Below are 16,052 nucleotides of genomic sequence, written 5' to 3' on the forward strand. Positions count from 1 at the left end.
ACTTGGAAGAACATAGAGCAAGAGCAATGAATGATACAAAGAGTTGATTAATACCCAAGATACCATTTTCAAAGTAGGAAGTTGTTGTATATATCCTACAGAAATTCCAAGTCTAGGAGAATTACAGCGAGTGGGAGTTCCATTTTACACCTTGCTATCTGGGCCAAGCATTCTAAGTCTTAGCACACACACACTGAGCACTGAAATATTTAAGCAGTTCCAAGCCCTATTGGCTAGTCTCAAGGGAGAGCTAAGGTCGACTCCCTTTGTTGGGCAGGGGAATTAAATCCACAGAAATCGTTAATGACTCTGTCAGGGAAGCAGGTAGGCTGACTGCAGACACCCTCCTCTCTTCAAATCCAATCCCCAAGTCTTAGTCCCAGCTCTGTAGCAGGCCACCTGATATAGGTTACTCTTCCCTCTGCCCCTAACCCCAGTGGATCTCACAGATCTTCCTCTATAACCTTCTGCTCACTCATCCTGTTATCCCAACCCCCAAATCCAGCAGGCATCCCCTGGGAACCCACCTGCCAAGCCTGCCAGAGAAGCAGGTAGACAGCAAAGCGGGTAGGCTTCAGGTCTTTACTCTCCTTCCTCTCCTCCATATCCAGTCCCCTAGCCCAGCGCAGCTCTGTAGCAGATGGTCTATTGCAATCTTTCCTCACAGTTCACCCTCATTCCCAAGGGACTAAGCAGATCCTGGTGGACCACCTCCTTTCCCTCCATCTTGTGGAACACCTCAGGCCTCTCACCTAGCCCACCCCATTGCTAAGTATCAGCTCCCAATACCTAGAATCAAATCTTACCCCAGTGGCCACACCTATCAGAATCCCAAAAGGATTTCCTATCAGGCAATACACAGCCACCACACTCTCCTAAGAAACCCTGTCACTGAGGGGTGTCATCCAGCAACCAATGGGAGCAGACACAGAGACCCACAGCCAACCATTATGCAGAGCCAGGGGAACCCCTGCAGAAGAGGAGGAGGAAGGATTCTAAGGAACTTTGAGGTTGAAGGGTCACCTTTTTGTGGGCTGAGTCCGTCAATTGATCCTCTAGAAATTTACTTACCATTTATTTTTATTCTGTGGCATTTTAGGTGTCTTCAAAAATCTCTACATTGAATGGACAGTTACTTGGAAATGTCTGTTTATTCTATGAAGAACAGGGTTTTACACTATGACCCAGGCTAGTATGGAACTCAGTATAGTCCAGGCTGGCCTTGAACTCATGGCAATTTTGTCTTAGCTTCCCAAGTGCTAAGATTATAGATTCACCCACTTCAAACCAGCAAAAATAATTTCTCACAGGTGTGTTCTCCACTTCTGTATTGTAGATCATTCCAGATGTAGTCAAGTTGGCAACCAAGAATAACCATCCCAAGGGGTATGTACATATGTGAGTGCAGGTGCCTGCAGAGACCAGAGGAATATGTTGGATCTGGAGTTGCAGGTGGTTGTGAACTATCTGAAGTAGGTGCTGGACATCAAACTTGGGTCTTAACTGCTGAGCCATCTCTTCAGTCATAACTCTTTGCTCTAATATATTAGTGCAATATAGGCTTAAGCATATGTTTGTGTTTATATTTTACTGGAATATGTATAAATTTCTAATGTCTGGGCTATGCATAACCAGAATAAGGTAAGTTTTTATCCCCCACAATATTACCCATTCCTCATCAGATGCGGAGGCCTCTGGCCTCTGGCCCATCCCCACTGAAACAAGACTTGCTTTTCACCTCCTAACTCCTGACTTCTGGTTTTGACAAACACACAAAGATCCTCCCCACCACATTAACCAGCAGTATAATTAATTGGATGATTGTGCATTTAATATGAAACACCAATAAACTTAGAAGGAAAGAATGAGGTTACATTCTATGAATGGAAAATTCTTATTTCAATTATAGAAATAAAAAATAGTCTAAGCACAGAGCTAGGAGCTCTGACATTGGTCCCCACTTTCTCTGTAGAAGAGGTGATAAGAAAGTCCCAAGAAAGTGAAGAATGTCACAAGTCCAGCAGGTCTTATTCAAGCCATATCGCTCTGATAGCGAGGCCTGTTTTTCCCAGAGTTCTCAGGGCATCTAATAAGAACAGCAGTTGCTGTAATATGTGTACCTATGCTGCAGGCTTTATAGCGCAGGCATTCTGCTATGCTAACCTCTTTCCACCATATCAAATCATGAAGTCCTCACAACAGCCTGAGTCATAAATCATTAGTTAAGAAATGTCTCCACATTTCTAAGCAGCTAAAGACAAGCCTGAACCCTGTGGCAACCTGAAAGGTTAGAATGGGTCTCTGTTCAGTGGCATTCTCCCAAGCTGTTTACCAACATGTCTATTCTTTACTGGCTTTGCACTTTCACGGGTTGGATCATTACTCAGCAAAGATAATTGACATAGGAGTCCTGATAAGTAATAAAGACCTGGAATGGTAACTATGATTCACTACGTACTAGCTCCAGTTAACTGGTTTCTCAGGTCCCCTCTTGGAGTAGGCAGACACTTCTACTGGCAGACAGTCTTGAGGAATTCTTAGCTGAAAGGTCTCCTATCACCCAAGTTGGGCAGTATTTCCTAAGGTGAACATCAGCCTTTCCTGGCAGTTATTTTGTCAATTGTCCTAGGGACATAAACTTTCAGAATACAGTTTTAAAATGCCAATGGTTTTAAATACAAAGAGCATTTACATAATGGGAAAATGAATAACAGACACTACTGGGCATAAGCGCTCATCCAGTGAAACTGGGCTTTACTTGAACACATAGTTATAATTCTGAAATCAGGAAATAGATTAGGTAATAGAATACTTCAGCTTACCTGGATGTTTTTATAGAATAGGAAATGTAAGGAAGGCCCCTGAGAGTTCTCTAGGCTACTCTTGCAAAGTACCACAAAGTAGGCAACCAAGAACAACAGAGATGTACAGAATTCTGGAACAGAAATCTGTGGTCAAAATGTCAGCAGGGGTATACATCTCTAATGTCTCTAAGGAAACACTTCCTTGCATTTTCTAGCTTTAGGCGCTTGTCAGCAGTCCTTGGTGTTCCTTGTCTTGTGGCTACTTAATTGCAATTTTCAACCCCATCCCATATGATATTCTCCATATCTTTGTCTTCCATGACTGTCTTCTTATAATGACACCAGTCATCTTAGATTAGAGCCTTACCTTCCAAGATGTCCCCAACTTAGCTGACTCTATCTACAGGGATGTTATCCACAAATAGGATCATATTTTGAAGTAGGAGATGTTGGGACTTGAACGAGTCAGTTTTCCAAATGAGTATACAATTAAACTTCCAGCAGCGTCTAGATCACAATGGTCTGGCTTTGGGAACTTAATGGGAATAAGAATGACTTGTGGTACAATTGCTGATTACCACCATCTCAAGTTTGGCCTTGTTGCATTAGGGAGGGACTTCCAATGGCATGGTAGACTGAGATGAATGGATTCCTCTCCACACATACCTTCTACATAATCTATTAAACGAAGACATGCTGTGGATATCACTCTATGTAAATAAAGTTCTGATTGGCCAGTGGCCAGGCAGGAAGTATAGGCGGGACAAGAGAGAAGAGAATTCTGGGAAGTAGAAGGCTGGGGAGAGACACTGCCAGCCGCCGCCATGAAAAGCAACATGTAAAGACACTGGTAAGCCACAAGCCATGTGGCAAAGTACAGACTAACAGAAATGGGTTAATTTAAGATAGAAGAAGTAGATAACAAGAAGCCTGTCACGGCCATACAGTTAGTTTGTAAACAATGTAAGTTTCTGTGTGCTTTCTTGGTTGGGTCTGAGCGACTATGGGACTGGCGGGTAAGAGAGATTTGTCCTAACTGGGCCAGGCAGGAAAACTCTAACTACAAAGACACAATGCAAACATGCTTGGAAGGAACAAAGGTCACTTCCAGGCTGTAAGTGAAGGAAGAATTGAAAACCAGAATGATGAAGAAGTAATAATAGGCTTTAGCAGATAGATGCCAGGCTTCCTACCCTTCAGTAGGGGCAGAAGATGTACCCATGGGTGAGCTGAGAAGTTTTAGCTGACACATCCACATCAAACCATTGATGATGTACTCCTCATGTAGATAAAAGAAATATCCCCCCATCAATTCAAGAAACCAGAAGAGAGGGTGTTATCTGTGTGAATGCTGGACATCACAACTATGGACAAACACAACTTTCTAGTAGGGTCTGCCAAGTCCAAGCCTTCATCACATAGACCTGTCAGGTTCATGTTTTACCAAACCTTATATGAGTACCTGACATGGACAGCTTCAGATAAGAAATGAATGAAAAACTGGGCTAGGACCAGTACAAGAAACCGAGGATCATGTATAACTACTTTCCAGGCACATGGCCACTCTCACAGAAACCCTGCCATCCGGCCACAAAGGTGAGCTGGTGATCCATAATTAGCACCCACAAGCAGAATAAAATCCCTCTCCATGCTGCTGACTGGATTCACAGCAGGGATCCCCAAGGCTCTCCTTACCACACGGTTCTCCAGAAACCATCTCCATAAAAGCTATGCCTACACTCCAGAGTCTCCCTTGTACGGCAAACCCCAACTTGTCTCCACAAAGCAGAGATGATAGACAACGTCTTGCCGCTGAACATGCAACCTCTGCTGCCCGGAAAAGTCTGTATGAATCCTTGTGGTCGAATGAACTCCATTAGCAGCTGCCCTGGCCTTTACCTCAGGATGTTGGCCGTGGCTTTCCTTTCTTGAGGAAGAAGGTCCGGGTCTCGTAGAACTTCTTCTAGCAAGTTTAGAACGTTCATTTTGAGTTCATTGTTGAGTTCAAAATCCTGTAAAATAAAATGAACCTTTTAAGATCTTCATTTCAAGGGTTAGCTCTGTGTCCTATGACACCTTTTATTCATGATGGTTTTCCCAGAAGCCAGGTATGAAACTGAAATGTGTGGCCCCACAGGCCCTCACTGCATGCTCCTAGTGGTCCTGACTTGAGTAGTCTGGGCTGAGGTTTCTGATAGGCCTCCCAGGAGATTAGAGCATGTAGCCAAGGTTCAATACTATTGCTCATGGGACACCAGTCTGGCCTGGTCTCTAGCAGCCATTACAAAGCTCTAGCAACACCTCTCCTCCCTGCTTCTTGTCTCTAAACCTCCCTCCCCCATCACATCCTACCTCCACACATGCTTGGTCACACTGCCTGGGCTTAAGGCACTTGCTCAGTTCCCTAGAGGGGACATGTCTTTCCTTGGCCTGGAACATTGTGCTTCTTTCTCGGTGGATTCTCATTTATCTCTCAGGCCTAGGAGTTGGTAACACTCACTCTCCTCAGAGTCCTTAATTGACACAGTGGGGTTGAGAGCTTTTGTTTTGTGCTCTATGGAGCACATAACTCCCTATTATCATAATTTAGTGTGGCATATTTTAAAGACCAAAGCAGTTGCCTGGTTTCCTGAGGACCATGAGTAATATCAGAAACAGGGACAGCAGTAACTTAAAAAACATTTGTTGTAAGAATAAAACATGTTATTTGGGGGTTAACTTGAATGAAGATTGCTAAGGGTTTTAGTATCAGTTTACTTATGTTTGAATCTACATAGATATGCTAAGGGATAAAGAGTAAATGATACTCAGAAACAGATGTGGCCTTGCCATAGACAAGAGTGACATTGATGGGACAGATTATGACAGTTAGGAGCATAGAAACAAATAATGAGAGTAATGAATAAGAATCAATATAAAGAACTTGTGCCGGGTGGTGGTGGCGCATGCCTTTAATCCCAGCACTTGGGAGGCAGAGCTAGGCGGATCTTTAAGGCCAGCCTGGGCTACCAAGTGAGTTCCAGGAAAAGGCACAAAGCTAAACAGGGAAACCCTGTCTTGAAAAAAAAAGAAAGAAAGAAAGAAAGAAAGAAAGAAAGAAAGAAAGAAAGAAAGAAAGGAAGGAAGGAAGGAAAGAAGGAAGGACGGATGGACGAACTTGTGAGCCATTACTGTTGCAAAGTGGGATAGAGGGATGATGGATAGATGGATGGATGGATGGATGAACGGGTGGATGGGTAGTTGGGTGAGTGGGGTGGATGGATGTGGTGGATGATGTGGTAGATAGATAGGAGGGTGGGTGGGTGAGTGAATGGATAGATGGGTGGATGGATGGATGGAAGGATGTGGTGGATAGATAGATGGGTAGGTGGATAGATGGGTGGGTGGATGGATATATGAATGGATAGATGGATGTGGTAGATGGATAAATAGATAGCTGGATGGTGGTGGCAGATGGATGGATGGATGGATGGATGGATGGATGGATGGATGGACTGGAGCCTGGGCTAGGTGGATGGCCTTACTGTGACTACTGACTGGATGACTTGTTGACTGCAGGAATACACACTAGATGGAGCACTATACCAATAATAAAGTGTCCTGAATGAACAGCAAAGTGGCTCAGGGTAGAGGTCACTACTGCTGAGGCTAGTGATCTGAGTTTCACCCCTAGGCCCTACACAGGGTAGAGGTCACTACTGCCAAGGCTAGTGATCTGAGTTTCACCCTAGGCCCTACATAGTAGGAAGAGAGATGCAAGTTGTCCTCTGGCTTCCACACATGTACACATGTACATGTGTATGCACACACATAATAAAGTTTTTCCCTAGATTTGATCATTTTACTGTTGACTTGTTCCTAGGCTGTAAGGGGTGGGAGGAGGTAAGAGAGAACAAATGTAAATACATAGACAAACAGGATTCCAGATGTGTATCACTACACAGCTGTTTTTTTTTTAATTCTAGTAATTTTTCCATTAATTTGGAAATTTTTAAGGTGAAATATTAGGACATGAACAGAATAAAGATGTGAAGCTGTGGATCCTGCACCCTTTTATGGAGTGAATTGTGATGCACCATCCCCTGGTATGTGCTGGGAATGTTGGATTCAAAATCAACAAGGGCTTCCAGTTCTGCACAGGAGGGCCTCACTCCCATAGACTTCTGTCTGTGTGTACAGACAGGAGTGGTTGTTACCCACCTGAGTCTGTTACAATTATTCCATTCTAATACTTGTATTATTATATTACTAGCTGTATTATCCATTTTTATAATTACAGTTTAACATTAAAGAAAATGATTTAGAGGAATTAACCTTCTGAATCATGCTTAATGGTTGGAGACCAACATCACTAGTGGCAATTAGATAAAAAGAAAACAGTAACATTGTTACTATATATAGTAAATTAGGGGCAAAATGTCTATAATTTTATGAATTATAGACAGTTTAAAAAAATCTAACCTAATTTGAATTGAGCATTTGTGCCTCTCGGTTCCATGGAAAAAGGAACAGTAAGCTATTCCCAGAACTTCATTTTCACTGTGTGCTAACAGTGTTATCTCTTTGCAAACAAGAGTCACCGGGACCTGAGGGCAATGCAGATGTTCATAAATGTCCTGCCTAGTTTTTGTCAACCTGACATAAGCTAGAGTCATCTGAGGAGGGAACCTCAACTGAGAAGATGCTTCCGTACAATCAGGCTGTAGGCAAGTATTCAGGGCATTTTTAAAATTATTGATTGATGTGGAAGAGGCTAGTAAACTAAGAGGCGCCATTCCTGGACTGGTGGTCCCAGGTGCTTTTGAGAAAACAGGCTGAGCAAGCCATGGGGAGCAAGCCAGCAATCAGCGCCCTCCATGGCCTCTGCATCAGCTCCTGCCTCCAGGTTCCTGCCCTGCTTGAGTTCCTGTCCTGACTTCCTTTGATGAGGAACAGTGATGTGGAAGAGTAAGTAAAAAACAAACTTTTCCTTGCTTTTGGAATAAACCCAACTTGCTCTGGCCATGGTGTTTCATCACTAAGATAGTCTCTCTTATCAATATTAAATCGTGGTTCCATAAAATGTCCCCTACTTCTTCTCCAACAGCTTCTCATCATGCATTTTCCTTCTAAACCATGGGCAGGGATAATATATCTTGCTGGTTATATCTTGCTGGTGTTTCTTCTTCATTCCACCCAGCCTCCATCTCCAGGTATTTGTATTTTCAAACACTTAACGACCTTGTCTACTTCAGTGTCTATGAGCTACACCCATCAGGAGCCTAGTTCCTTAGTGAATATTTGATATATATTAGTGAGTCTTCGTGTCGCTATGTGGAGACGCTAATGGTGCAAATAATCTGATTACCATAAACAGTACGATTAGTGTGAAGGACACCAGCCTTCTGTTTCGGCCTTGCTGAGAGCTAATTAGTGCTCAGCTAGCATCCTTGAGCAGCTGCTGGGCTCCATCCTGGGCTCAACAGGGGTTGTTCTGAGGCGCCAGAACGGCAAATGTGGAAGGTCTCCTAGACTCATTTTGCATAAGATGCTGAGAAGATGTGATGGTGAGGGTGCAGTCCTAAACAAGTCATTTATGCAGAAGAGGGGATGGGACGGATGTAGAGGCTGCAGAACAGGGAGAAAGCAGTGAAGTCCCATCCTCTAGACACAGCACAGCCAGTATAATCACGAACTCACAGCAGCAGCAAGTATTTGCACTTGTCCTGCATGAGACAGGATGTTTCAGCTGACAGTCGTGGATGGGCAGGGACCCTGGATGGCTCACGGGACCCTATGCCCTTACTGCTGAACTATAGGCTAAGGGTGGGCTGGGGAACAGGAAGAGGGACTACTTTTTTTAGTTATGTGCCCTCTGTGAGCCCACCAGACTCCAACGGATAGTTCCAATAGTAAGGCCACAGAGAAGGCCCTAGTCAAGCCCAGATGTACACACCACACAAAAGAACATGAAAATGGGAAAGAGATTGGGAGGAACTGGGACGTGGATAAGCAAGGAAGGGTGATGAGAGCATGGGGGAAGAGCAGTCCAGAGACATTGTATACATGCTTGAAACTGTCAAAGAACAAACTGAATTAATAAACAGGACCCTCACACATGACTCATACAAGGAAAACTAATTTTAAAATTTTAATAATTAGTGCAAAGATCATTCTATAACCATTGATTATTGAGCTACTAGAAAGCAGTAAAATAAACCTAATATTGTTTAATAAAATGTTTTAAAATGTAATTTTACACTTCTGAACTTTGGGGAAATTCGCCTGAGCAGCTTTTTAACGGGTGGGGTGAACAATCTGCTGATGACTGAATGATACATGGCTGTATTTGAATATTTATTCTGATGCAACGTGGTTGATATAAACAGACTCTCTGACACCTCTTGAGTTTCCCTCTCGAGTGTGCTTACATTTCCACAGGCTTCTCATCATGAAGCATCCTATAAATTCAGTCCTTCCGCTCCAGCGGGGCTTTGGAGGAGACAGGGGCCAAGTTCTCAACATCCCTCCTAACACATGGGCCACCAAGGCTGAGAAAGTGTGATTACATGACCACAGGACCTCCATCCGACCCTGTCACCTGTGCTGCCCAAACTCTGATGCAGGCAGGAGACACCAGGGCTGTGGCCAACCCCGACGGTCTGGTTCAGCCATTTGGAGAGGCACTGGGACTCTGGGGTGTTGTTTTATGTTTATGAGTGTTTTGCCTGCATGTGTGTATGTGCACCATGCCTATGTCTAGTACTCATTGGATCCCTGGAACTGGAGTCATACATGGTTGTGAGCCACCAACGTAGGTGTTGGGAACTAAACCCAGGTCCTCTGCAAGAGTAGCAGGTGCTCTTAACCGCTGAGCCGTCTCTCCAGCGACAAGATCCTGCTTGCAGAAAACTCTGCAGTGACCACCTTTTGGCAGTAGGATATTGGGCTATTTTTGTTCCATTGTGGAAGCTGAAGCCTTTGATGTACTCACAGGACACTATGTTATTCACAAATGAATGTAAAAACACACAATTGGACATTAAACAGTTTCATTTTAAAGTACAGAATGTTACCTTAATTAACAATTACAAATAAATATAAACCAGGAAGAAAAAGCATTTTCCCCCTATTTAAATACGGAGATAAGTCTGACTGAGTTTTATCATAGAATGTGATTTGGGCTGCTTTTCCCAAGCCTAGTCTCAGGCTCAGTGGCGTTCATTGTCCACAAGATGGCACTGCTGGGCCGCTGTGCTCTTGGGAGGTAGCAGTCCCGTGTCTGGTGAACAGCAAGGGAGCAGAGCCAGTTGGAAGTCACTAACTGAGACTGTGGGGCAGTAATTGCTTCCATGTGATTGATTCCCATGCCCTCCACTCCAAATGAATGAATCAGAGGCATGGAGACAGAGAATCAGTGTGTGACTGTGTGTGTGTGTGTGTGTGTGTGTGTGTGTGTGTGTGTGTGTCGGGGGGGGAGTGAAGGCCCAGGAAGTCCAAGGTGCTTACATTTCAATCTGCCTCTTACTCTTCTGATAACCGTTGAGCAAGTCAATACTACAGGTGCTGGGCAAGGCAGAGCACAAGTCCAGGTGGATGAGCAGATAGATGGAGGGAATGCTAGCCAAGGACACCTAGAGCACAGGCTTGAGAAGGCAGATGGGAGAGCAGAGGGCGTTGGAGACACAGTCTAAGAACCAGCAGCTGGAAGGAACAGGTCATAGGCAGGACTGTGGTACACAGTGGATGCCCACTCACAGAGATGGTCAGCTACGACCCTCAGAGGAGAGGAACCAGAGAGAAGAAGGCTAACAATGATTGTGACTCCACTTTGTGACGGCTTGCCCAGTGCTAGGCTCTAGTTCCTGCTCCACCCTTCAAAAGTGGTCTTGGAGCTATTACGTGGTTATTCCCATTTCAAGTGAGGAAAACCCAGATGCACAGAGCCTAAACCTCCCGTTCAAAGCACTGCAGTTGATAAGAAGCAGATCCAGATCTGGACTCCTGTAGTCCTAGCCAAAGACTGAATCTTCAACTGCTGTACCATACAGTCCTTCAGAACAAATCAGCTATGCCCCTACTAGAGTGTAGCTGGCTTAGGAGATAGCAGGTTATAATCAAATGCTAGCTGAATCTGGATCTCTGTTTTACTTGTATCCAGGAATCTTCAGATGTCAGTTCCAGTCTGAACGAACAGCAGTCTGCATGAATAAGATTCAACCACCCAAGGCTGTAATCCCAGCTACTCTGGAGATGAGGTGGTAGGGTTGCCAATTCAAGGTCAGACTCAGCTATGTACAGAGTGAATTCAAGGCCAACCTGGGCAACTTAAACCCTACTTCAAATAGAAAGGAACAATAGGGCTGGGATGGAGCTTAGTGGAAGAGTGTTCGCCTAGGATGTCAAAAGGCCCCCAGTTCAAGCCCCAGGGCTGGAGAAAGGAGGAGAAGAAGTGAAATCTGTGAATCAATACTTCCCACTACAACCAAACAAGTCATGTTCGCTGTAGTAAAAAGCACGGTTGACTTAAAAGGTGTGTTACCTGTAGCTCACCATCATGAGTGATAGCACTGCATCCCAAGCCTGCATCCTGAGTGGCCACACCTTATCTTTCCCTGTTTCCCTACTCACAACATACAATTTATGTAGAGAGCTGCGTGCAGCCGCACCTTAAAGATGGCACCGGCTTCCGCCCTCCGCCTTCCCAATGGTGAGCGCTCTCTGTAATAAACAACTCCTTAATTGGCTAAGGCTGAGAATCTGGCTTGCTTCCGCGCACCTGGACCTATTGGTAGTGCCCACGTGGCGTATCAGGGTTGGCTTCCCAGTGATTACTTAAGGCTGTGAGTGGGCTTCCCCAGGGTCAGAAGATTGTTCAAGGTTCCCGAATAAACTGCTGAAAGAAGAGCCTGGTGTTGTGTCTTCCTTGCTGGTAGAGGCAGTCGCGGCAAATTTAAATTCTTCATCTCATGTAAAACTAACCAAGTTGATAGCTTGAGCATTGTGAAAACCACATTCGTTCTTTCCAGAGAGCAGGGTAACAATTAAGTACATGCTACATGTGGCCAAGGGGATTCCGGGGCACTGGCGGACTCTTAATCAGTAAACACAGTTCAGAGAGAAGGAGAATTATGGGAGTGATTTTTTCTGTGGTCAGCACGGTGCATTCTGACAGTTCAGAGTGGAGCAGATCTGCACAAACAGGTGTAAAACCCCGAACAAAGGCCCACAAGTCAGATGCTTAGGATGTGGCGGGTCCTGAACTCAGAGACTCAGGCTCAGGTTGACATTCAAGAAAATGAAAAGTATTCTTCGGCTTTCTGCCTTCCTGAGTTACACAAGATGGAGAATTTAAATTGTATTACAGAGTTGTTAGATTCAGCTATTTCGTGAGTAGAGAAACAAGGAAAGATGCTATGTGATCACATCAGGATACAGGCTTGGGATACGGTCCTCATCACGATGAACTAAAGGTAACACACCTTTAAGTCAACCATGTTTTTCACTCTGCATCCACCTCATGGCACACTATGAATGGGACCCTACCCAGAATGGGAGCCCTTGAAGGGCTCCTCCTCACCTTGTCCCACTCCTGTAACCCTCTCTGGCTTGCCTATGTTTACATCTCTGGGCAGCATTGACTCTGGATCAACTTCTCTCTTTGGAAACTCTCACTGTCAAGCTGGGGGAATTCCAGTGTTCCCCATTACCAACTACAGAGGAATGTCTCCGCCTCTTCATTTGCATAGCGGGTAGAAAGTGCTGATGGAAAAATACAGGGAACAGAGATTTGAAAGATCCTGCAAAGCAACAGCACTTCTTCAACAGGACTTCTACACTTAGCAACAGGACTTCTACACGTCCCAATACGTGTTCAGTACTTACTGGTCATTCAACGAAGTTCTTGAAACTACGAAGAGGATCAGCATGTAGGGAACCTGTCCTTGACTATCCCCTAGAGCCTGCAGCCCAGGTACTAGACTCTAGACAATTAACCTCAGACTTGCCTGGCTCCTGGCTGGCCCACACATATTTCTTGACTGAATGAGCACAAGTCTGCTGAGGACAGATGGAGATGAACTGCCTAAGTGTTAAAGTGAAGATTTGGGAAACCAGTTTAGCAGATGTGAACTGGGAAGTACTGGGAGAAGGCAGAGTACAAATATAGACATAGAGTAGAACAAAACCACTGGCTAGAGGCAAAAGATAACGTTGCCACCAATTCACCGGAAGGCAAGCACCGCCCAGAAGAATCGTCGTTCAACTATTTCTGATGCACGACTCTAAGTTTTTAAAACTTGCCAAAAGATAGCCCCTAGTCCTCAACAATTGAATGAAGAACTTGTAAATACTGCTCCATAACAGTGAAATTAGGTAGTTCCCAAGCTTACCTCTTTAAGCACCCCCCCCCAAATATTTAGCCTGGATAATAAAAACATGTATCAGGGAGAGAAGCCCAGAGAGAATTTTTCCAGAGTGAGTGTTTTATATTAGGATTCTAGTTAGGTGAGTAATGTAAATGGATCAGAGCTTTCAAGACAATAATAGACTGGAGGAGAAAGAGAGCATCAGGAGAGGATGTGGTCTGCCCATGTAAAAGGTTGCTCAAAGAGCTAGAAACAAATGCCCATCTTTCCTTCCTCATAGAGGAGACACTCAGTGCATAGGAATGTGGCACGTGAAGCGTTCTTGATGGTAATCCAAGGGAAGACATGGTGTGCAGACTAGTAGCTCAGCTTGATGACATCTGGGAGCAGAGGTGGGAGAAGAAAAGCAGGAAGGAGAGAGGTGAGACAAGCCAGGGACTGAGCAAGCCAGGGGACGCATGGGTGTAAACTGGCTTCTGGTGTCCTCAGGAGGCCCTGCAGTGGTGAGAGCCTTGGTCCAGACCTGAACCACGAAACAAGGACCGATGACATCCCAGTGCATATCTGGCCATCATTCCCCTGGTGAGGATGTGGTCGTACCCCACAGTCTCCAGCCATGCTTCCCAGGTTCCAGAGTGATTGTGAGAGCAGGAAGATACCAATGAGGAATAGTAAGCCCTGCTGCCAAGACACCTCATCAGGAAATAAGAATCTATGCAAGCAGTCAGATGCCATGTGCTAATTCTTAGTGATTTCTTAGTCAACAAAAGCCACTATCAAAAGGTGAAGGGACCGTACATCATTTTTAACTCCTTTAGTAGTAGTTGTAGCCACTGAAGAGAAGAAAAAGTCTCCCAAGGACATTGGCATTTTAACTTCTTAACCTAGTTCACACTGGCTAGTAAATCCTATTGTGAATGCTTTACCAATACTAAGGAAAGCCTGGAGAGTGGGGAACTTCAAAAGACAAATGTAGAAGTAGATAAGAGACAAGGGGAACTTAGTAAGTAGTTAATAGACTAGGATTGAAAACAAAACAAAAACAAATGAAAGTACTTTGTTTGTCTGGACCAAGGAAAGCAAAACCAAACAAAACAAAACAAAAAAACAAAGAACAAAACCAACAGCTAAAACCAAAACCCAAACAGAACGCACAATAACAAATCCCAGAGAATCCCCAGGTTTCACACACACCAAAGTAAACACGAACTTCTCATATAATAGTTTTCCCTTAATATTTTGAATCTGACAGGTAATTCAGTTGTGCATAAGAACCCCATGCAGAGCTGGGTGGTAGTGTGGTACACGCCTTTAGTCCTAGCACTTGGGAGGCAGAGGCAGGCAGGTCTCTGAGTTCGAAGCCAGCCTGGTCTAACAGAGTGAGTTCCAGGACAGCCAAGGCTATACAGAGAAACCCTGTCTCGGAAAAGAAAAAAAAAAGTGTCACCACAGAGTCAAATGCTGTAGGAATCAAGGTTGTCATGAGACTGTGGTCTAGAAACCTGGGAGACCAGAGAAGAGGAAAAACAAAGCCACTGCCAGGGTGAGGGCAGATTGGGCATATGGATGGAAAAGTACCATAGGCGAGTAGATAGACGCAGGAATGGGCATAAACAGGAGGGCTGAGCCCCGAGATAGGACAGCGCTGGCAGTCAGCCAAGAGCTGCCAGGAGAGGTGACAGCAGCTGCCTGTTCAGTAGCGAGTTGTTTCTTACAAATTGCCTTCTCCCACCCACACCAGACACTGTGCTACGCTTGTTCTGGCTCAACTTCCCCTTCAGATCTAGAACAAAGCATACATCTGAACTCTCCGAGCTCTGATGTGACACTGAGTTCTGTGTTTTGCAGAGCGATGCCAAGAAATGAAAATTAAAAAGAGGCTTCTCCAACTGTCAAAATAATCAATGGTTGAGAGGAAGTGAGTGTGCTTGCATCTTGGGTCCCCCTGATCCCAGACATCCTTGAGCAAGCTTCCTACGGGCTATCACACCAGTGCCCACTTTTCTGATCTCTGTGGGTCACTCAGGCACATCTCTACTTCCCGACACAGGGAGAGACTCTGGCCCTTCCCTTCCTGGGGAGGGAGGAGCCGCCATCTTCTCGTGTGATGCAGTACAACAGTGGCATTATATAAAGGTTTTATTTTGCCCTGCACAGGGATGGGTCCTCCTCCTCCTCAGCTTCCCTACCATGGCAGTGGTGGAGACCATGTGTCAGGACTGCAAGAACTCATGTCTCAGTGCTGGGTCCAGTTTCCTGCCAGATCTGTGGTGTATACAAGTAGCGATTTCACTTTAGTTAAGTGATAACACCTCAATGCGTCCATCCACCACACTAGCTACCCTGGAGATCAATCAGCTACATGTGCCTAGAAGTCACTGGGCAGGGCCCTCCAGGTACAGTGCTGCACTTATCCCCATCTTGTAACGTTCAAGAGCTTCACAGACGCACTCTCAGAACTCAGTCACTCGCTCCTGTGTTAAGTGCAGGGATGACACTGTGCCTACCCAAGGTCAGGGGTTAGACTAGAGAGTGCGTGCACAAGGCTATCTCCACCAAGAGCTAACATCCATCACAGCCTCACCACCTGTCACCTCATGTAATCATCCCATGGCTCACAGGAAGAAGTGGCATTAGTTCAATTTTTCTGGAGGAAGAAATTCTGAGCCACAAAGCCGGTAAATGTGAGATCAGGGGTTTCATTCTCCATATCTCCATATTCTCCCTGTCTCTGGGATACCCACTGTCAGTGATGAGATCCTTGTCAACACAGACATGTCATGCCTCCCACTGGAGTATCACCTTAGGTGTTATGGACTGAGCACTCCACTCCCCTGAAGTCTCGGTCTCTCTGTCTCTGTTGTCTGTCTGTCTGTCTCTTTCTTCCTCCCTCTTTCTCTTT

The 16,052-nt window shown here is 45.0% G+C and overlaps 1 protein-coding gene across 4 annotated transcripts in view; it reads right to left on the reverse strand.

Moving 5' to 3' along the window:
• The window catches only part of Rasgrf2 (Ras protein specific guanine nucleotide releasing factor 2), a 225,652-nt gene that overhangs the window by 17,198 nt on the left and 192,402 nt on the right, over positions 1 to 16,052 (reverse strand). For all 4 annotated transcript variants that reach the window (XM_036207032.1, XM_036207031.1, XM_036207030.1 and 1 more), the window contains exon 19: positions 4,704 to 4,816. In XM_036207032.1, coding sequence (XP_036062925.1) covers positions 4,704 to 4,816 — 113 coding nt within the window. The remainder of the gene's footprint in view (positions 1 to 4,703; positions 4,817 to 16,052) is intronic.

The sequence above is a fragment of the Onychomys torridus genome, chromosome 15, assembly GCF_903995425.1.
Source record: "Onychomys torridus chromosome 15, mOncTor1.1, whole genome shotgun sequence".
NCBI lineage: Eukaryota > Metazoa > Chordata > Mammalia > Rodentia > Cricetidae > Onychomys > Onychomys torridus.